The sequence below is a fragment of the Actinia tenebrosa genome, unplaced genomic scaffold (genome assembly GCF_029948245.1).
Source record: "Actinia tenebrosa isolate PJP-AT-01 unplaced genomic scaffold, QUT_ActTen_1.0 PGA_scaffold14__42_contigs__length_11649687, whole genome shotgun sequence".
Lineage (NCBI taxonomy): Eukaryota > Metazoa > Cnidaria > Anthozoa > Actiniaria > Actiniidae > Actinia > Actinia tenebrosa.
This window is the reverse complement of record NW_028292574.1, coordinates 7,913,610-7,937,870: the sequence shown is the minus strand read 5'-3', so window position 1 is coordinate 7,937,870 and position 24,261 is coordinate 7,913,610. Positions and strand designations below refer to the sequence as shown.

Genomic DNA, 24,261 nt, shown 5'->3' with positions numbered 1-24,261 from the left:
AAAGAATCACGTTATCCATTATGGTTTTGATTTCTCTCCCTCCCTCCCTCCCTCCCTCGACAGCAAAGATAATACTAATAACTTTATTAATATCTCAAAAGTATTATGGCGCACGTGACTTACCACAGGTAGCCCAAGCTATCCATCAGTCAGTATAAAAGACTATAGGGATTTCGCATATTGTCGATTTTCATGGTAACCTTTTTTTTGAATAAACTTTAATTGTAATTTACTGTGTGTTTTGTAGTAGTTCAAGGTAATGACTGTACGGAGTTTCACGATTTTTTAGAATCTTTTTCCAACCTCATTGTCGACATTGGGCTACCTGTGGCCCTACTAATCGGGGAGACCTAATCTTATTAATCAGCTTAATAAAGTTTTCTTTGGTATTTGGTTTACACACCATTTGACCTTCAACCTCACAGGTCTACAAAATCCTAATGTATGATGTGCAAGACCCATAAAAGATCTAGATGTTTGTGGATACTGACTCCAGGCTTAAAATAGAGGAGCTGACGACGCCCTTACCGACTGTTAATGAAATTTGTAGTTTAAAGAATTATTTTAAAGTTAACATTAAAATTTTAGTTATTCAATTTACTTTGTCTTTGACGATGTTTCATTTTATTCAAATCTTTCTCCTAAAGCAGCCATGAAGCGAGTACGCGCGGAATGTTAGCATGACTTTCTGGGTGTGATTCCTAGGTGAGAAGCATTATGAATGCCCCCGGGTCAGCAGTTGCCTATTTAAGCGAGAAAATCCAAGGTTTCGACCCTTATTTGCTCAGGTTCGCTGTACCAGGCAGTGCTAGACGGATTTTTGACCCCACCCACCTCCCCTTCGGCGACGTTTCTGCATTATGACAGTTCAGTCCGGTAGCTTAATCACAGCCTCGGCAAAACTCGTGTTCTCGAAACTTAAACCACGTGTATGAGGTGAATGGCTGCTTTGGCGGTGAAAAAGATATAGTATTTGGTTTCTCATACATCACTAGGACATAAATAAGTGTTCGCCATAAATAACAGGGAATCTGTACAACGCGGTTAAAGCCGTCAATAGTTTCGGTCCCAGACTCCCGGGTCCTCATCTTAGTGGAGATTGCCCGTGAGGATCTGGTGCCGAAAATAATGACGACTGCGGTGGAGACTATTCTACCTCTAGCTCTACCTCTTTTATTGTCAACCCAGGGCTTAATAGAGTGAAGTCACCAAACCCGTGAAATTAGACTAATACACATTAGTAGAACCTAATTCCATTGACTATTACACGTTGACTATTACTTTTTATTTCACGGGCTAAATGCCTTCACTCTATACAGATGGAATTGGAATTTAGCAGGAGGGAGGAAGAAAAAAAAAAAAAAAGATAAGAGCACTCACGTAACATATATACGACTTTTTATATTTTTTTATTCTAGATTATCACTAAATTACCTAAATGTCATATATAAGAAAACAGCATTTCATCTCTCATTATTCTCCATCTAGCAAAGGTTAATTCTAAATTCCAATTATTATTTTAAACAAGGGCAAAGCAAACGAGAGGTTTCGACGTCTTTACCTTGGGTGTCATGCTATCCCATTTTTTTGTGTTATTTTTTTAAATAAAAATATATTGATATATCCTAGGTTTCAGAGGGCTTCTCGCTCTAGCAATTTTCGGTAGTAGAATTTTCTATCTCTCGCAATGACGAATCCTACGATCGAGAAGCGCTGGAGCGAGCGAGCAACTTCCTAACTCAGTGTTTTCTAGAGGACTACAAGAATCAATCAATCTCAATTCAATTTTACTTTCAGTGCAAATGGTGGTACATGCTGATATATCAATAAAAAAAGTGCTATATTGTAGTTACGTTTGAAAAAAGCCAAACGTACTGTGAGCGAGATGTATTGAATATTTGTTTACCAACTACATTAAATGACACTCAAAACGTCGTGCGTAGGAGTTCGGCCGAACGGCAAAAAATAGCGGCAAGATGACGGGCACTTCTCAAAATTGACAAAGAGCAAGATAGCCTGTGCAAAAATTCTCAATTACTCTGCCAAACGTTTTATGGACACACTGAGATGGTCCCTTATTTTTCTTCTGAAAAGCGAAGATATAAATTGGATCATATTTTATTTATATGCGCATTAGATTATACACCAGTGTAATCGTAGTCGACGAGTGCTCGTGATTTTCCGAACATGCCCAGTACGTTTTACACCAGCGTCATCTGTCGATAAGCGCTCGTGATTTTCCGAGCATGCGCAATATATTTTCCTCACGCGTGGGATTTACGTTAAGAATGAAAAAATCAAGCAAGGTTATAAAAAAAAAAAAAAAAAAAAAAAAATTCAAATAGCTGAAACGAAAACAAAATGACATCTGTAAATGTACCTATTATCTGCTAACCACGAACTGTCTATAATTAGAACAACTCTCTAAGGAGTGCAATTTTTATATCTTCATCTTAGAAATAATACTTGTGTATGCTCTGCTATTCGCTTTTTTCCCTTCATTTTAGCGAGACTTTTCGCTTTGTATGTAACTGGCTAAAGTGTTGTTAGGTGACCGCTGTATGGTTTTATGCGTTCGACTTGTTATTCAAAAACCTTCAAATTTTATCGATGCCCTGAAATACGAAGGCATGCCTAACTCACAGATTGAACCTTGGAACAACCTCTGGGCTGATCTAAGTCAGGGCATGGCTAACTCACAGATCGAACCCTGAAACAACCTCTTGGCTGATCTAAGTCAGGGCATGCCTAACTCACAGATTGAACCTTGGAACAACCTCTGGGCTGATCTAAGTCAGGGCATGGATAACTCACAGATTGAACCTTGGAACAACCTCTGGGCTGATCTAAGTCAGGGCAAAGTTCTCATATAAAATTGGAATTTAGTTTGTTAGGTTTTGTGGAGGGATATAATTAACCATAGAACGTCTAGTAAAACCTTCGAATGAACGAAGAGAACAAACTCTACTCAGATGAGTACCAAGTGAGAGGCGCCACATCAGCCTTGTTAAACAAAACTGCTAAATGCAGACAGAGGTAGTTTTTCATAACGATCACGGCGACCCACAACAGAAGCCAGTCGAGCAAAAAGATTCAACGAAAAAAAGAAAGTCAAAAAGGGATCTCTAATAGCAGGATATTTCTTGTAAAGAACAAATATCTAATATTAATAATCGTATATTATTAGTGATTAACAATTATAGTTTTGACATAACCTTGAGATGTCATTTCGTTATTTTATGATCTTGGCTCGAGAAGAGAATCTTATTTCAAACGTTATTCTTAATGTAGATAAGCTTGATTTTTAGTGCAGTGGAGTCTTTTTAAACCTGAAATACAAGATAGAACCAAGGATGAGAGGATAGCACTATCTCTACACTGCTGATGATTCACAAGGGTCACGTAAACCTTTTCTGAGCTTGATAGTGCAGTTTTCGTATTACTGTGAAAAGTTCACGGCACGAACACGGTCGTGACACGGCAAGGGATACGCCAGACCAATCACACTGCACGAGAATTTACTCTCCATCCAATCAAATACCCGGAACACGGCATAAACACGGCGCGGACACGGTCACGCCAAGATCATGTCACTTTTAGACCAATCATATTGCGCGTGAAAAAATCAGCCAATTAAAATTCTAGAAAGTATCACGGTCACGGCACGTCACGCTTACGGCACTGAGCTTTTCACAGTCATACGAAAACTGCTCTAAACAGTATGCATTGTGGTCTAGCTATGGTACGAACAACACCATATAAACATGATAAACAAAAGATGTTTGTACCAAAGCTAGAGCGCAATGTCAGATCCTATGGTCTACGTTCTTTCTGTGTTGCTGCTCTTCATTTTTGAAACTCTTTACCGTCTTCACTTAGAGATATTTCTAATTTATCTTCTTTTAAAACTAATCTTAAAACTCATTTATTTAAAATAGCTTTTTCTTTGTAATCTAATTTAGGGCTTACAACAGACTTGTATAAGCGCTTTACAAGCTTTTCTTCTCATTATTATTATTATGTTCGCTATCTCAGTAAAGGTCTATTTACGGCACATTGTATATTTTACAACCATCACTCTCCGTACGTGACTCTTCCTTGAGGTTCGCTCCACACACACTACCACTACGATGATTTTTTTGCAGCACACCTAACACTCAACTAACATGTTCATTTTTACGGAGGAAGAAAAACCGCAGAAAAACCCTCGTGGCAAGGGAGAGAACAACACATCGGACAAACTCAACTCGCATACGTGGCTCAGAAAGCGCCGTATAACCGAGTGCATGCTATCAATTTCCTACACTAATGGACTGAGTAATGTCAAAAACTCTACGGAGGGGGCCGTGGATATAAGTTTATATTAAAATGCGTGCATTCATTTGTTACAAACCTTAATTAAAGTTTCTAGTCTTGAGGTGGCCTAGGAAAAAAAAAAAAAAAAAAAAAAAAAAAAAAAAAAAAAAAGAAGAAGATTAAAAAAGAAAAACAGAATGCAAATGTTATGTACTCCTAAAACCGGATTTCAAACTGGAATGCGAGATCCAAGGATTCAGAATCCACCATCGTTCCTTATCCAGAATTATACCAGATACTAAACTACACTCTATGGACCCCTTGCATGTGACGTCAAAGCAGCTCAATTTGGATGACAAAACAAAAGAACTACAAGGTCCTAAGAATTGGAAATCCATTGTTATGTCCTCCAAATGGAGCTGCATTCTGAAGTGCTTAAGGGGTCTATTCACCTTTTCGGCGCTAGCCGTCACGGGGTTTAAATTGTTTTAGAATGTGTTACGGTCACCAAAAAGTTCGGACATTGTTCTCGAATTTCCGTACAAATGTACTGACTCTAAATGAACTATTTACTTGGTTAATGTTTAGTTATTTCTCTAAATATGAGTAAATGATCATTTTTCTAAATTGATTAAAGCTTTTCTTACTGCTGTTAAGAGAGCTAACTGAAGAAATCAACCTATATTTTCTCTTTAAAGTCAGTGAATTTGTATGGGAATCCGATAACAATGTCCAAACTTTTTGGTGACCGTAATACAATCTAAGCTAGCGCCGAAAAGGTGAATTGCTGGGTTTCACTTGACGTCATTTCCTGTCTATTGCTGGGTTTCACTTGACGTCATTTCCTGTCTATTGCTGGGTTTCACTTGACGTCATTTCCTGTCTATTGCTGGGTTTCACTTGACGTCATTTCTTGTCTCGTGCGGAATGTTCATCAAGATCCGGTTGTTCCAAGCCTGGATAGCACTATCCGACGGATAAATCTTATCCAGTGGATAAATCTATTGGATAACAGCATCGACTTATCCACTGGATAAGGATTTATCCGCCGTATAGCACTATCCAGGCTTCGCGTACAACCGGGCTTTCGTGAATTGAATCGCAAGGTTTCAATAGGATTCTTTCCTGCTGACAGCACATGGTGGTCAGTGTTTGCCCACCATCTGGGGCACATAATGAGATTAAACCACTTTTATCAGCTGAATGAAACCCACCGAATACATTTGGGTCAGTTTCTATACATTTCATCGTATTGACCCAAATGTCGAAACAACTTCAAAGGCAATAGAGTATGACTCTAATATTTGCTATTTACAATTATACAGATCGTTACCATGGTAACAATGGTTACCAAGGTTACTTACATGGGTGCTGGTCCTTTAACTTCTTCTTGTCTGCCAGGGAAGTATGACGGGAGAGCTGGTGAAGCATCTGTTTTGGTCCTTAACTGAGCCAGGTTACCATACACAGCACTTGTGGGCTGATAACAAAGTAACACAACTACAGTCAGACTTCTTACTCTATAGAACCCTTGCAGCACGTCAGAATGCAGCTCAATTTGGAGGACATAACAATAGGTTTCCAATTCTCAGGAGATTGAAATTCTTTTGTTTTGTTCTCCAAATTGAGCTGCTTTGACGTCACAAGCTTAACAAATTATCTAGAATATCTCAGTTTTATAACTCTGATTTTAGAAAGATTATAGAAAGAGTCCGTTTTCAAATGCTGCTGTGTTCCTTGATATGCGCCTTTGTTATCCCATAGAGCGGATGCAGTAAAACCAGGAAACAAGACCAAAATAGGCCTGAAGCGAGATGACGTTTTACCCCCGACTCTATACCATAATAGTTTTTTAAAATCTTTCATATTAAAATTTTTGATTCCTTAGAGAATACAGGAACAATAGTCATAATTAAAGAACAAATGCAGTGTGAAAAGTATCATGGTCTAGAGACGGGGGTAAAACGTCATCTCACTTCAGACCGGCTTATTGATGCTGACAAATAGTAGCTATTTAGTGACTTATAGTTGTTATCACTCAACCAGAACATTCATTGTACAAAGACAAATACACAAGAGACCATTATAGAATATAACATACGGTCTCTACTTACTCCCTCAGAGTGCCTTATCCTTGTCATTTCGGTGCTGATGTAGTGTTGAATGGCCTTGTAAATAAACTCATACTGAGCCTACGAACCAAACAAACAAAAACAGTTGTATAAATGTGAGCAAGTACGCACACAAAATAGAACAGCTCTTGTGTAATAATAAAACATCGCGTAGAGGTATGAAAATTACGATTGCAAATTTTATGATTTGCCAATTTACAGCCATTTAAAAAACGCTGTCTGAGCTAAAGGGGATGAAAGATATGAGAGATGAGGCGGTAAGCCGTGTGGGATGGGCTCGGAAGTCATACGAGAACATGCGTAATAGGTAAATTACGAGCCTTGCATGAAACGACTGAAGATGAGTGCCAATGGGCCTTTCACAACTTCAAGTCGAATAAAAAATGAGGCAGCTCAACTAGAAACCGTGGACAGCTGTTGTTATTGGGCCTCGTCAGCAAGACGCATTTTTACAAGTTTTTTTAACTTCCATAGGAGCAAGAAGAAATAGACTATTTACTGATACGCGGCAACCATCTTGATTCCTATCGCCTCGATTAAGACATTATGGTATATGCCGAGGGGGCAGTGTCTCTCTATATAACTTTACGCTTTTCAAAGAGAAGTACATAAAAAAGTTTTTGAATTTGCTAGTAGTTGTAACAATATGCAAAACACCAAGAATTCAAATTATTTGGAAACATAACCCCGCCTCTCTATCCTTTATAAACTTTCTACGCGTTTGCCCCCTCGTCATCCCATAATTCAAGATGGCCGCCGTATGAGTAAAATGGTCTATTGACTGACGTGAAATACAGTTACTTTACTTTAACTTGATATCTTATTAATTTTTATCATATATTTATCCATAAAATACCTATATTTCTCCTTTTCGAAAAACTGATATTTTCACATGTGAAAATAGCATGTTATTTTCACATGTGAAAATATCGTTACCATGTGTATTTAAGCTATTAGTTTATAAATAAAAACTTTTTATAATAATAAAAAGCTTATTATAAGTCGATTTTATGGATAATTATATAATAAACAGAATATTACATGGGCTTTTGGAGATACGAAATTTATCTTCTCGTGTTGAAAATCTTTGAAGATCTCTCCAACACTCGAAGATAAATTCCGTATCTCCGCGCGCCCATGTAATATCCTCTATATCTGCAATAACTCTAGAATTTAGATTAAGTGAATCATATTTTACCTCTGTCTGAACCATACCAGATCTTTGAGCGCGGACATTTTGTATGGCTTTTGAAATATCAATTTCAGTATCAAGACCTGTCGTAGGATTAACCAAAATAAGGAGTTAGAGGCAATCAAGATTAGAAGTGAAGAAAAAAGGTGCCTACGGTTTCTTGCTCGAGAAGACAAGACAGCGTATACAGGAAAAAATCCGGATTCCCAAATTGGGAATTGCTTTGAATTCCCAACGAATTTCCATCCAATTCCCAGAGAGAACGAAATTGGGAACGTGGCACTGATTCCCAATGTTAGTTTGTTGGGAATTTTGTTTTTCTATTGGGTATTAGAAGGAAATTCCCAACAATAAATCTCAACATTGGTGTTCGAATTGGGAATTCAAGGAAATTCCCAACAATTCCCTATTTGGGAATCCGTTTTTTTTCCCCTGTGCGCGTTCAATTGGTCAAACGTTGAACTTTATAAGAGTCGAACCTAATGACATAAAAGAAGACCACCTTATAACCCATTGTTTTCATGGAGTACGGCTTATGTAAAGCTTGACGTTTGACCTTAGTCTAACCATTTGCAGATGTAATAACAGAGGCAGTACCTTCTCAGTTATTTGAAGACCCTGAGTGTTGGTCTGGCTGGGGATTAACACCTAGCATCTGGCCCCGAACGACAGTCCGATGCTCAACCGAGCCAAAAGGGTGTTGCCAATGACAGCCAAATAACTGATGCTTAGTAAATAAAAAGCCCGGGGGGGGGGGGGGGGGGGGGGAGGGTACTCTTACCCGTTTAGGGTAGGGATGTGCCGCTGAGCCCTCTGAACCCTGACCCTGTTCAAGAGTAAAAATCGCTGAAATTCAGAGCAAGATCGCTGAAAACCCTGTTTCAGAGAGGAGAGAGCGTGATTTCATATACCCTGTTCCAGAGCGAGCGCGATTTTATATACCCTGTAGAATCGCTGAATGAACCATACCCTAATTGGCGGCACGTACCCGTATAGCGAATATAGGGGAGTACCCCCCCCGGGATAGAAAGTGAAGATCATTGACTTACCTTGTTCTTTGATTAGATGAATAAGGCTGTCAATCACAATAAATGTTCCTGTTCGCCCAATGCCAGCACTAGAGACAACAAGTGAAGCAGGTCATATTAGGGACCAGTCAAAATGTTACTTTCAACTTTTCGATAAAATAACCGCTGTTCAGAAAAAAATATCTGGCAAAAACTGACACTAGAGAGCTTAAGACTCTCGTTTACGGCAAACGTGAAACGTCAGTTGACCATTAAAAAATTATTTAAAATTAGTGAAAAGGAATCACAAAAATCTCCAAGTAGTAGATAAACAAAAGAATACTTGTCTTTGTCGAGAAGGTTTGCAAAAGGTAAAGTGAAATGTAGGGAAACGATGAAAACGTGGTCACGTTTGCCGTTTGCGGGAAGAAAAAACGGCAATCTTAATCTGTCTACTTTTTTTTTGTTCCGTCAAACGCCTAGCTCTTAGGCCAGTCCTCCGGCGATCTTGACCAGTTACATTGACTGGTTACATGTTGACCAGTGAAATGTGGGCTGTCATCAAACCTGGCCATTGAGAAGTCGCCATTTCAAGCTATTGAAACAGATGCTTTCTCTAGTCCCTTAAATGTCCATATTAATGAGCTTCATCTATTGCTGGCTTTCACTCAGCTGATAAAAGTCTTTGAATCTCATTATCTGCTCCAGATGGTGGTCAAACACTGACTACCATGTGCTGTCAGCCAGAAAGAATTCTATAGGTGAGCGTACTGTTTACATTTCCAAAAATCAACTTTTGAGCCATGAACGATTGGACTTGAGAAACATAAAGAAGTCATAACTGTTGATAATATTTATCAATTTGAGAGCAGTTGCTTCATTAGTTCAGGAGATATAATAAATTAAAGTTGCTAAATTTTGCAGTAAATGTTTGTTGGTTGGCAACATCTTGCCAACCAACATACATTTACTGTCAAATTTCACAACGTTAACTTGAAAATCATCAAGAGATTTGTCCTCAAATTCTCAGATATCTTCCAAAGCGATAGAATCTAGCCACTTTTGACATTTGTTTGTTTATTGCTTGAATATCCAAGAATTTCATGTTCTTGATCAAAACAAATTACGTCATCGTACGCCCACCTATTGAAAACTTGCGATTCAGCTGATGTACATTCCGCACGAGACGAAATTACGTCACTATTGCAACCCAGCAATTACTGTGGTTTTTCATGTTCTGCAAGCTCTCATACATTTCAACGGCTTGCTGGGAATTTGTTTTTTTACTGTCCCCAGTCAAGAACATAAAAGGGACCGACTAATTATTTTTTATTAACGGCAGCAAAAAAAAAAAAACAAAAAAAAACAAAAAAAAAAAAAACAACAAAAAACAAAAAAACAAAAACAAAACAACAACAACAACAAAATAATAATAATAATAATAATAATAATAATAATAATAATAATAAAGAGAAAAAACGAATTGCAGCATGTACCTTGTAAATACCGAGTTCTCAGAGTATCGAAAATCGCAGTAACTCAAGATTATTCCTAACCTGCAATGTACGACGATTGGCCCGGCGCCGTGAATGGATTTCTGCTTGACGTCCACCTCATGAAGGATACTTAGTACTGGACTAGGGTCCTTGGGTACACCGTGATCTGGCCAGCCAGTGTAGTGGAAATGATGGATGGTTCTTGGGATAAACTGAAATAAAAAATGGGATTCTATTAACGTTGCAAGTCTATTGAACCCTTGAAACAACCTCTGGGCTGATCAAAGTCAGGGCACGGCTAGCTCACAGATAGAACCCTGAAACAACCTCTGGGCTGATCTAAGTCAGGGCACGCCTAAAGTCATAGATTGAACCCTGAAACAACCTCTGGGCTGATCTAAGTCAGGGCATGCCTAAAGTCATAGATTGAACCCTGAAACAACCTCTGGGCTGATCTAAGTCAGGGCACGCCTAAAGTCATAGATTGAACCCTTGGAACAACCTCTGGGCTGATCTAAGTCAGGGCACGCCTAAAGTCATAGATTGAACCCTGAAACAACCTCTGGGCTGATCTAAGTCAGGGCATGCCTAAAGTCATAGATTGAACCCTGAAACAACCTCTGGGCTGATCTATGTCAGGGCACGGCTAAATCACATATGGGTTTAGCGCGTTAAAAACGCTCTTGGGAGGAAGGAAACTGGAGAACCCTTAATAAAACCCTTATATCAAGGAAGAGACCAAGCAAAGAAATGATACTCAAGGGAATGAAACATGGTTTGTAATGGGATCTATTCCCTATTACGAGATTTCATGGCAGATATGTCAAAGGACAAAACAACAGCAATGGGACAGCATTGGGCCCAAGGTAAAAAGGTATTTTCACAATAACTTACAAATTTCTCGCGCGCTGATTGGTTATTTTTTATCATCAATAAGAGGACAGACAGATAAAGCTGACGTCAACCAGCGCGCGCTCTTTCCGTTGGTTGTTTTGATCGTTAAAAACGAGAAGTTTTTATCGTTTTTGTTATTGTAAAAATCAAATAGACGTCAGTTTTTTGTGTCTGTCTTCCTATTGACGATCAATTCGGTCATCACATTGTCAAAGTAGTATGTGGATCCACACTACTTTGACAATGTGATGACGCAATTTATCGTCAATAATAGGACAGACATAGAAAACTGATACCTATTTGATAAATTTAATTGCCCTATTTCACTATGACGTCACTGCTTGTTTATGTGGGGAATAGAATCGCCAAATCCAATAGAAAATTCAACAAAATTTGCTCCTAGCGAAACAGTTTCATCTAAAATGGCCTGGTATTCAGATATAATATGTGTTAATATGTACTAAAAAAATATTCTGAGCGTTTGCTGGCTATTCTACTTCTCTTCATGGATTGATATGGGTTTTAGAACAATTTTCGATGAATTTGTGTTGATTTGACCCCCTCCGACGACCATGATCCTTTGCGTTTAAACAATAGATTGTTTTGATGTGACGTCATAGTGAAGTAGGGCAATTTGTCAACATGTACTTACATCATCATCAGTTGTCAGCTCAAACTGACTCAGGATGTAATCAGGAAGTTCAGTCTCCTTCACGTGTTTGATGTGAAATTTTCCAACATCTTTGACGGTTTCTGGATCAGGCCAGTATCTTGTACATTTATTCTGAAATTTAAACAAGAAATAGTTCCAAGAATGCATCAAATTTTTGATTTAGATCGTTTCTAGTTTGTGGGGCAAAAAGCGACTAGCAACACAGGCAGCCCAAACAAGGTTCCTGTGTATGGTTTATGAGGGAACGTATGGGAGTTATGATAAAGTTATGACAATAAAATGTTTCACTCAATGTTTCACTTTGTTCAGTCTTCTGGCGAAGTTTCAGCGCGATTTGAGGCCGTTTAGTGGGTTTTTTCAAAATCTGCAGTTTCGCCGGAAGACTGAACAAAGTAAAAGCAACAACTGCAGCAAGTTTTGAGGCAAATTGTTGAGTGAAACATTTTATTGTCATGACCTTTATCATAACTCCCATACATTCCCTTATAAACCATACACAGGAACCTTGTTTGGGCTGCCTGTGCTAGCAACAGCAATTCCCGAATGTGTATATTTTAGCATTTTCGCAAGAATTCAAAGTTTTAGTTAGAAAACGAATGTTATTCAGTTTCTTTGAACAATGCAGCTATTTTAAAAACGATTGGTAATGGTTGTGGTGCATGTTGCATACCAATCCCAAACTGCACTATGGGTGAGTGGATACCATCAGGAAAAGGTCACAACAATATGAGATTTTCCTTTGTCTGCATGCTTTTTCAGCTTTCTTCTGTGCTAACATCATTATTGAAATACGCATATAATAAACTTCAAGCTCAGTAAAAAGCATACAGCATATGACATGCAACAAAACCTTCGCCAGCCTTTTTTATTTTTTATTTGAAATAGAGAAAAAAAGTTTAATATTTGTAAATAACTGTATAAATTATGGCAAAAATTAGCCCTAAAAAGTAAACTGCTAAAACAAGTTTGGCATCAGAGCCTTAGAGTCGAGTTTACATAAGGAAAACAGCCACTGCATCAAACAAGTGTTACTAACCCTGCCACGCTCAACTTCTTTGGTGGTCATGACGATAATCCTAGAGTTTTCCTGGTAAACCCCACCCCAGAAGTCTTCCACAGTAGCAGGAAGACAACCCTGGGCTGCAATATACTGCTTTTCTGTACCTTTGGCTTCTCCCTATAAAACATGTGAGAATATTGATTAATAAGGACTGTGGCACATCAAACATGGTCTACAGTACGCATGGCAATCAAGGGTGATGTAGTGATACTCCACTTGCCTCTCTCTCTTGGGTCTCAGGTTTGATTCTAGCCCAATGGTTGTTTCAAGTTTCATTCTGTGAGTTAGCCATGCCCTGACTTAGATCAGCCCAATGGTTGTTTCAAGTTTCATTCCGTGAGTTAGCCGTGCCCTGACTTAGATCAGCCCAATGGTTGTTTCAAGTTTCATTCTGTGAGTTAGCCGTGCCCTGATTTAGATCAGCCCAGAGGTTGTTTCAGGGTTCTATCTGTGAGTTAGCCATGCCCCGACTTAGATCAGCCCAGAGGTAGTTTCAGGGTTCAATCTGTGAGTTAGCCATGCCCTGACTTAGATCAGCCCAGAGGTTTAAGGTTTTGATCTGTGAGATAACCGTGCCCTGACATTGACTATCAGCCCAGAGGTTGTTTCAGGGTTCTCTCTGAGTTAGCTGTGCCCTGACTTAGATCAGCCCAGAGGTCGTTTCAGGGTTTGGTCTGTGAGAGGACTATTTAACCATTTTGCAATATAATAAGAGAAAACACAGCACAGTTCCTTCCATTCAGATATTTAACCCTGAGTGTGGGTCTAACCAAGGTTTGAACCCATGACCTTCTTCACAATCAGTCTAAAGTCTAAGCTCGTGCTCAACTAAATCAGCCACCCTTTGGGTAGTAAACAAAATGATAAGTTCTATTGATGCATCACATATTTACTCACATTAATGTAGTTAGCATTCAAATAGTCTGAGCCAACAACATTTGGATCACGACCACTTAAAATAACTCTACTGTGATCAACTGGAAAGCAAGACAATCAAAAATATATTTAGTTAGAGCTCTAAGAAACATGAGCATTATTTGGGCTAGCGATATTTTGTTATGATGTCAGATGTAATGAATCTATTGTATAGTTGGGGGAAACAAAACAAAAACAAAACAAAACAAAAAGAAACAAAAAAAAAACTAAGCAAAAAAAAAAAAAAAAAAGAAACAAAAAACAAAAAAACAAACAAGAAACAAAAACAAAAATAAAACATTCTTTTTTACAAGGGAAGCACTTAATAGCCAGAGGCTAACAAACCTGTGGCCCTTGTTCCGTGATCCAATTGGAATCTAGGAGTTGAATTTTGTGGAGGGAGGGAAACCAGAGATCCCGGAGAAAAACCCTTGAAGCACAAATTGGATTTATTTGATGGTGAGGGCATTTACTGGATCATTCTCTGATCCCTGACCCATAATGAAGCCCCCCCAAGACCAAAGGATAGCTGGAATAACTTGTGTTTCTTATTATTATTCTCGTCAAAAACACAGAGGTCAGTGTTGAGATATCAAGTGTTTTTTTCAATTGTGTTAGTTGTATGCCCATAATTCCTTTCATTCATGGAATGACATATCACCTTAGTATCTTCTTTGGCTCTGAAAACCTTTTTTGAAATAGGTGTATGTAATGGGATTAACAGTGGATTCCACAGAGTGGCTCTTCTTCCACTGGATTCCAATTCGAATTTAGAAGTTGATTTTTACTGGAGGGAGGAAAGCTGGAGAACCCTCGAAGCGCAGGAGAGAACTTACAAACAACTCAACTCACAAACGACACTGAGCTTTGTCAGGACATGAACTCGGGTTGCATTGGTGAGAGGCAAGCGCGCTCACCACTACTCCACCCATGCTTCCACACATATTCAGATAGAGCTGAGTAGAGAGGTTAATTGGTTCACTCTTGGACATTGGAAATCATTCTTTAGTCTCTTCCTCAGAAATGACACAACTCAGTTATCCTAAGAGGTTACCCCATGAATCCATCACCTCTCAATCATAGTCAAATACTCAACAGACCAAGCTTTCTGGGTTTGGGTTAAAATGGTAAGAATAAATATTGAAAATATTTGTACTTACAGGGTAATATGTTTTTGTATCTATTTTTGGATTTGTTCTCTGGTTTTTCTCCTTCCTTTCGACTGTACAAATGCTTACACTCTTGTTTTTGAAGAACCTTGATTAAATCATGATTATAAATTTGTTAAAACATGACCAACAAACATCTGACATTATCTGCTATCAACTTACTGACAGCACCCTACCATCAACCTACGTACTGACACCTTACCATCAACCTACTGACACCCTACCATCAACCTACTGACACCCTACCATCAACCTGCGGACACCCTACTATCAACCTACTGACACCCTACCATCAACCTGCTGATTACCCTACCATCAACCTACTGACATCCTACCATCAACCTACTGACACCCTACCATCAACGTGCTGACACCCTACCATCAACCTACTGACATCCTACCATCAACCTACTGACACCCTACCATCAACCTACTGACCCCCTACTATCAACCTACTGACACCTTACCATCAACCTACTGACACCCTACCATCAACCTACTGACATCCTACCATCAACCTACTGACACCCTACCATCAACCTACTGACACCCTACCATCAACCTACTGACATCCTACCATCAACCTACTGACATCCTACCATCAACCTACTGACATCCTACCATCAACGTGCTGACATCCTACCATCAACGTGCTGACACCCTACCATCAACCTGCTGACACCCTACCATCAACCTGCTGACATCCTACCATCAACCTACTGACACCCTACCATCAACCTACTGACACCCTACCATCAACCTACTGACACCCTACCATCAACCTACTGACACCCTACCATCAACCTACTGACACCTTACCATCAACCTACTGACACCCTACCATCAACCTACTGACATCCTACCATCAACCTACTGACATCCTACCATCAACCTACTGACATCCTACCATCAACCTACTGACACCCTACCATCAACCTACTGACATTCTACCATCAACCTACTGACATCCTACCATCAACCTGCTGATTACCCTACCATCAACCTACTGACACCCTACCATCAACCTACTGACATCCTACCATCAACCTACTGACACCCTACCATCAACCTTTTGACATCCTACCATCAACCTGCTTATTACCCTACCATCAACCTACTGACACCCTACCATCAACCTACTGACATACTACCATCAACCTGCTAATTACCCTACCATCAACCTACTGACACCCTACCATCAACCTACTGACACCCTACCATCAACCTGCTGACACCCTACCATCAACCTGCTGACACCCTACTATCAACCTACTGACACCCTACCATCAACCTAATGATGACATCCTACCAACAACCTGCTGACACCCTACCATCAACCTGCTGACACCCTACCATCAACCTGCTGACACCCTACCATCAACCTACTGACACCCTACCATCAACCTAATGATGACATCCTACCAACAACCTGCTGACACCCTACCATCAACCTGCTGACACCCTACCATCAACCTGCTGACATTCTACCATCAACCTGCTGACAACCTACCATCAACCTACTGACACCCTACCATCAACCTAATGATGACATCCTACCAACAACCTGCTGACACCCTACCATCAACCTACTGACACCCTACCATCAACCTAATGATGACATCCTACCAACAACCTGCTGACACCCTACCATCAACCTGCTGACATCCTACCATCAACCTACTGACACCCTACCATCAACCTAATGATGACATTCTACCATCAACCTACTGACACCCTACCATCAACCTGCTGACACCCTACCATCAACCTGCTGACATTCTACCATCAACCTGCTGACATCCTACCAACAACCTGCTGACACCCTACCATCAACCTGCTGACACCCTACCATCAACCTACTGACATTCTACCATCAACCTACTGATTACCCTACCATCAACCTACTGACACCCTACCATCAACCTAATGATGACATCCTACCAACAACCTGCTGACACCCTACCATCAACCTACTGACATCCTACCATCAACCTACTGACACCCTACCATCAACCTACTGATTACCCTACCATCAACCTGCTGACACCCTACCATCAACCTGCTGACATCCTACCATCAACCTTATGATGACATCAACACGCTATTATAAATTTACCTACAGTGGTAATATGTTTGTTGATATCACTCTGAAAAATCCTATGAAGCAAGTTAAAGCGCCCCACAAAACCATCCAGATATTTGCACAATGACTCTTTGTGGTCTTGTTTTGTACTGTCATCCTTGGATAACCTTAGAGAAGACACAGTGGACACAACTCACCTCAAACTCCTCATAGAAGCCTGCTTTTCCAGTGACATTTTTGTTTTCTTTCTGTAACTCTTTGACTCTGTCCTCAATACATGCAGCATTTATCCTTGTGGCATTGAAAGGCTGTGAAGAGGCATATAAAAAAAACGTACTGTAAGGCATGCGGCTGCACCCATGTCGGAGGGCAGAACAACTGATGTTGGAGGGCAGAACAACTGATGTTGGAGGGCAGAACAACTGATGTTGGAGGGCAGAACAACTGATGTTGGAGGGCAGAACAACTGATAAATTTTCTCCTGAGGAGTTGATCTCTTTATTACCGAAATTATGCTTCGCTGGATGACAAACAAACTTGTCTTTGATATCACAAACATAAGGTAAACAATTCAATTCGAAAATTAAAAGATTTTCGTCATGACAATATTTGGTAATTTTAAGAATTATAATGATACCCGGTCATTAGACAATGTCTTAGGTCAGATTGGAACTTGTCTGGTCAAATCTTTGCCTTGCTGGTCACAAGGTATGACCGAGCTAATATGGCTGAAACTAAATGTTCACCATATACATGTACGCTGTATTATACTAGGATTCTCTTATGTCATAATTATTGAACCCAGTAAATGACCGTTTAGTCTTTCTTGTAGCTTAGTGGTTAGAGCATCGGACTTGTGTTTGGAAGGTGATGGGTTCGATTTCTTTCAGAAACTTTGGTTTCTTACTGAGTTTCTTTCAGCTAGTGACCTATGATAAATTAAATCTATACCTATTTTCCTAGCCGATTAATTGTGGAAATACTTGTGGGAAGCATGGGTTGGCTTAGCGGTGAGAGCACTCGCTTCTCACCAATGTGACCACAGTCCTTTCCATTCTCGGACTCGTCATATGTGAGTAGGTAGAGTTGTTTGTTGGTTCTCTTCTGTGCGTTGAGGGTTTTTCTCCAGTGTTCTTCGGTTTTCCTCCCTCCACAAAAATCAACTTCTACTGTACATTCTAATTCAATCTAGAAGGGCCTAGATAAAAATTACTTTGTGTAGTTCTTAGCTACCCTACCAATTGTATAGTTTTATTTATTTATTTTTCATTAATAAATTCTAATAATCATAAGGAGTTCTTATTCATATTCATACTCACATTTCTCAAGTGAACAACAGTGCCAGATTTTTCCACCATTGGATTCTTTTTGTAATGTTCAACGAGTTCAGTTAAATCATCAAACTTTTCTCCTCCACCAACATCATATTGGCCATTTCCATGGTTTCTGATCATAACATGGGTGATCTTATCATCGCACCTGTCATAACCATATAGTCATTTTCATTAGAAATAACGATAAGTAATAATAAAAATAGATTACAAATTTGATTAAAAGACAATCAACTGATTATGTCCACACATACTAAATAAAGAAGATTAATGTGTAGTTCCAGAAATTATCCATACCCTTGGAATTTCCAAGGGATAGTGAGGGGTAAGTAATAATAAAAATAGATTACAAATTTGATTAAAAGACAATCAACTGATTATGTCCACACATACTAAATAAAGAAGATTAATGTGTAGTTCCAGAAATTATCCATACCCTTGGAATTTCCAAGGGATAGTGAGGGGGAAGGGAGGGGGGGTGGGGGTCAGAGAAAGAACAAAATAACAAAGTTTGTATGGAAGAAAATTGGAATTTACATAATTAAAAAAAAGAAAGTGAGAGAAAAATAGTTAAATAATGATTAATAATAATAATAATATAATAATAATAATAATATAATAATAATATAATAATAACCCTTTTTTGTTTGTTTGTTTATTCATTTTGCTCATACTTTGTCTGATGTACCTCTCACTCTCAGTTTTTTTTGTTTTGTTTTTTTTTACATTGCTAATTGTTTCTAGATTTTCCATGAATTCTTAAATTTCTATACGCACCCTAAATAATTTATTACAAACATATCATATACAAGGGGTTGCCTTATCATGTTTTAGATATATTTTTATAGTCTATCCTCATATATAAGTTTTTAAATTACTTTTTCTTTATACCCAGGGATGTCAATAAAATTTTTGGTAGGCGGTTATGAAATTAAAATAGGCGATAAACCGGAAATAACTAGAGCATGTAATTGAGGCATACTTGTCAGCAGTCTTACTTTTCTCACAAAAAGTCAAGATGGTGGACAACGATCGTTGTAGTTTCGATTGCATAGCAGTTTTCGTAGTACAGGAACAATTAAGATTGGGTTAATATTTATTTTATTCACACATTTTGCTAGTTTAAAGAACTTTGATTACGATTTACAATTACATTGGAAGTGGCTGAGTAGGCGGCCGAATTAGCAAGAGTAGACGGCAGAATCTGCCGGTGGCCGGCTTCTATTGAAAACGCTGTATATCAAGTCTTTTTTTTTGGCATGGTTGTAAAGTAGCTTTTAGCTTAGAGCACATTGGTCTATTTTATATATAATAATGATGATGATGATGATGATGATGATGATGATGATGATAATAGAATATTGACTCGTTTTGAATGATTATTATTACCTGACAGTCAGTACGTAATTTCCAGGCCTGCCTTGACTTTCCCTGACCAGGAAGCTACCATTCTTACCCTTGTCCAGTAAGACTGTCTCGGCTTCTTTACTTGACATATGCCCATGAAACCACCTGGAACAAAGAAATAAAGACAAATAATAAAATATATTGAAAAATAATGTTTCCTGAAGAAGTAAGATGCAGAACTTAAAATATCTTCCATTTCATGGTTGCTTCTTTATTTACAAGCTCAGGTCAGGGCTTAAAAATACAACTGGGGGGGGGAGGGATGGGTACTCCGCCAGGATTTGGGTAGGGGTGTTCCGCTGGGATTCTGAAAGGGGTACCCTGTTTATGACAAAAAAACTCAAATTTTAGACCCTGTTTATGACAAAAGATATAATTTATTGCACTGAGTTCCTGTTTTAATTATCATGTCATCTCGTGTATCATTTTTTTTACGACCATAATAACCAGTTTCGCTCAATACGAAAGTAGAAACCCTGAATATGACAGGAAACTCAGGAAGAACTTGGAACTTGAGTGAAATTGCATACCCTGTTTATGACAAGAAGCCTCAAAAAACCATATCCTGTTCAGCAGATCATCCCCGTATAGTCCATATATGGGAGTACCCCCCCCCCCCCCCCCCCCCAGGCTGGTCATGGTACAAAGCCCTGCAAAAATAGAGAGTTTTGTATGTATTTATCACTGGAAGCCTTGCTAATGCTAACATCTTGTAAAGGATTTTTTGATTTAAGTAGAAACTCGCCTTATCTAAATCAACAAGATCAATGATTTAAAAGGGTTTTCACTCCAAAAACATCAATTTCTAATGTTTACAAATGTATGCACATTAGCAGCATGAAAGTGGTGTATTTGCTTATCATGTCAAGCTACGTGATAATCAGGTACTGGCTGTAGGCTCTGGGCCAATCAGAAGCGAGTTAGTATTATAAAAGCCATTATCATGTATATTATAGTATATGGGGGTTGATTATAGGGTATGTTTTGTACAGGACGTTAATAAAAGCTAATGAAACTAAAGAGATGGAAAACGAAAACTGAAATGAATGAAATAGCAGAAAAAAGGGAAAAAACAGTTGAAGCACTCCACAATACCAGTTCATTATAAGTGTCAGTTTCAGCCTTAATCTACAACGTAGCAAAGAGTCCCATTAAATGAAACCATGGGACTATTTAAAGATTAGTTTGGAGTTTTGGGGGTTTGGAGTGATTCAAGAGCTTCATATCCCCCAAATTTCTAGTTCAGTTAATTCCCCTAAAAACCGTCAATGCCAAGTTCAAATTTAAATTACTAATTACATGTATGTAGCTGTGCCCTGACTTAGATCAGCCCAGAGGTTGTTGCAGGTCTCAAACTGTGAGTTAGCCATGCCCTGACTTAGATCAGCCAGAGGTTGTTTCAGGGTTCGATCTGTGAGTTAGCTGTGCCCTGGCTTAGATCAGCCTAGAGGTTGTATCACTACATATAGATCAATAAGATTAATTGGTTTGTTTTGATGTTTGATATAGTACATTTACATTGGTTGATTACCTCTCTGTGGTGGGATCTGCGGAATTCAGTGGGAATTTCATTTCTATCGACTGCCCATTTTTTTCTCTGAGCTGTCCAGGGTTTTCAGTATAGTACTGAACCAACTCTGAGAGAGTAGCAAACTTTTCTCCTCCGTATAAATCATAGTAGTCACCACTGTTCTGGATCTTAATGTGAGTCACTTCTCCATTTCTCCTGTTGTCAAAGGTAAACAAAATAAATGAATAAGAATGAAACGAGGAAAATTGAGTGTGGTAACACAGTCACTTTCGATGTCTGGTTTTTCAAGTTTGGTTCTTGAACTTGCAAGAATTAAATTAGCATGTGAGTAGTTATATACTTGTTGTTAAAGTAATTTTCTTCCTTGGGTCCTTTGCTGGATTCTTCATTTTTATTTACTCTACTAAATCTTAACTTAACTGGAATACTGTGTGTGTTATTATCTGTGCCCTGAATTAGATCAGCCCAGAAGTTGTTTTGGGGTTTGATTTGTGAGTTAGATATTCCCTGACTTAGATCATCCCAGAGGTTGTTTCAGGGCGTTTGATCTCTGAGTTATAGTCGTGCCCTGACTTAACTATAGATCAGCCAAGAGATTGTTTCAGAGTTTGATCAGAGAGATTTAGCCATGCCCTGACTTAGATCAGCCTTCCCTGCTAGCAGAGCCTTTTGTTTTGGTTGAGAGAGAAAAATAGACTCTGCTGATGTAGGACGTTATTTCTGTTGTGCATGTGTGGCGTAACTTAGCAATGCTGTCATGATTTTGACAGCTGCTCTCGTCAAACAATGTTTGACGCCAAAGTGTGTTACATTTGCTCATGCGCACTACATGTAATCAGTTAAAAACAGTTTTTAAAACTGGTTTTGTTTGTCCATGATTGTGGACAGCGGTGTATCAAAGGAAACGCTCTACATCGGCAGAGTCTCCTTCCTCCCCGCCTGAAAGAAGGGAGAGAAAGAGAAGAGAGACTCTCAGCTAGCAGGAAAAAATCAGCCCAGAGTTTAGATGTTTAGATATTAAACTGCAAAATTTTAAAAATACAGGCATCTCAAAATATATGCATGCATGTATTAAATGCAGGATCAAGATGCAATTTTCTGTCTTGAATTGCATCTCTGATATTCATTGATATAGGGGCATGTGACATATATTGTATGCATTATTTCACATTAGGAAATTGTGACAAAATTAGAGAAGCACTTGCTGCACATGAAAAAGAAGAAAAGAATTATATAGAAACTGAAAAAAACTTGCAACTGAAACTGGTACACTACCAACTCTTATTCAATTATTATACATAAAGAATATATTTCTCAGGCTGAGCTCGCGTGGACTTCGAATCTTTTCTCAGCTTGTGCAAAGTTAATAAAAAAAAGAAAAAAAGAACTGAACTAAAAATTCATGTACACTCCAGTCCACTAAATCTTGTGATGCACACCTTCTGTTTATCTAAATGAATTAAATTCTTAGAATAAAACACAAATATTAATATAAAATTGTCAACAAAAAAAATTGAAACTAGTAAAAAAGTTTGAAACTAGTAAAGTTCAATGTTTCAAAGTCTTCTTAACTCCATGAAAAAATTATACAAAGAAACATAATTAAAGTGCAAGGAAAGAAGGCCCTAAGCAAACAACTCCTCTTTATGACAATTGAAATCTAAAAATAAACTTTTGGGTTGGTAGATCAAATAAGTATGTTTTGAAAACTCATAAAGCGTTACGTCATATTATATTTTAATGTGGCATTTAATCAATCACAGTGAAGTGTCAATGTGAGAATAAAGTATTTATATATTACATTAACTAAAATGTGGTAAAATCTAAGATCTATAAAAAATCTCAAAATCTATAATTCACAAACAGTTAGTCAATATTTAAACTCGATATTAAACAAAACAACATGCTGAACTTTCATCACGTTCTCGATTTAGAATTTCCTTGAAAAGAAATATTTTAAATAAAAGCTTCTCAGCTTAATCTAGAACGATCGCGACCCTTCTTTATATTATAAGTGAAGCAAAAAGAATTAGAGACTTAAATAGTTAATGAAGCTTAGAATTAATGAAAAATAACACAAGAAGTTAATAATTTGGTAGTTATAAACAGTGAATAGTTCATAAACTTGAGGTATCGAACCTTTGACATATAAAAATTATGCAGTGACTACAAGATGTCAGAACGTTCGGTTAAAGTGCTGAAGCTGGCTTAAAGCTGTCTTGCCAGGGAGACCACTTTAAGCATTATTTTAAGCCTTTTTCATTATTACACAATAATCCAAGCAAGGTAGATTGTGCTTTTGATGAACAATTATTCCCAATATTTGCTCTCCATATTCACAAGTCATCGACAAACAACTTAAAATGCCGGATAGAGTAAAAATTGAAGTAGAATTTATCGACTTTGTGGAAGAATATGGTGAATTTTTGCGGTTTTGGGGGCTTATAATAATTAAAATAAAACTGTGAAACACAAATAAAGATTTAATTATTGATTTCTGACGTTTTTGTTCCTGTCAGGGTTCGTTCAGACATGATTACCAATCAACAAAAATTGAAAACGGGGGAGGTCACTGCCGAATCCTAGCAGGAAATCTCGTTCTAAAAAAATCGTACACTCTGATTCCCAGTTCCTTTGATCGCTAAAATACAAGATGAAAGTTTTAGTTATTTGTACTCACCGTACAGATAAGGTAAAATCGCCAGGATTACTTTTGCTGGGACGAACAAGATAGCTACCGTCAAGACCTCGTTCGGTGAGTAACTTTTCTGCATCCAATCCGCTAATATTGGAATGGAACCATCTGAAACACGGGATCGCCAGAAAAAAAGCCCGATTAGAAAGATAAAGGTTTGTATGGGTAGAACGAGTGTGGTTAAGTGTTGGGTTACCTTCTTGAAGGCATTTTCGGGAGTATCTCCCTGGTTTAAGCCTGATTCAGAGGCAGTTGTAGAGCATTTGATCAGGAAGTAAATGATCGATCAACAGGAAACCACCTATATACCAGGCCTACTCACGGTCCGAGAACTTCGCGGGAAATTGAGGGCCAACTACTCAATCCTAAACAGGGGAGGG

General features: G+C 38.4%; 1 protein-coding gene across 1 annotated transcript; it reads right to left on the bottom strand.

The window, feature by feature from the left end:
- Window positions 1–1,390: 1,390 nt before the first annotated feature.
- On the bottom strand, window positions 1,391–24,183 carry LOC116294928 (tyrosine-protein phosphatase non-receptor type 11). Its single transcript, XM_089029588.1, has 17 exons — window positions 24,078–24,183; window positions 23,867–23,989; window positions 21,187–21,381; window positions 19,638–19,760; window positions 18,237–18,396; window positions 17,115–17,225; window positions 14,826–14,922; window positions 13,648–13,727; window positions 12,727–12,867; window positions 11,670–11,801; window positions 10,184–10,335; window positions 8,670–8,737; window positions 7,627–7,703; window positions 6,411–6,488; window positions 5,661–5,776; window positions 4,394–4,423; window positions 1,391–3,329 (listed from the first exon to the last, which is right to left on the bottom strand). The coding sequence occupies exons 1-16, from the start codon at window positions 24,089–24,091 to the stop codon at window positions 4,408–4,410; spliced, it is 1,683 nt and encodes a 560-aa protein (XP_088885714.1). The 5' UTR covers window positions 24,092–24,183; the 3' UTR covers window positions 1,391–3,329; window positions 4,394–4,407.
- Between the last annotated feature and the right edge of the window lie 78 nt (window positions 24,184–24,261).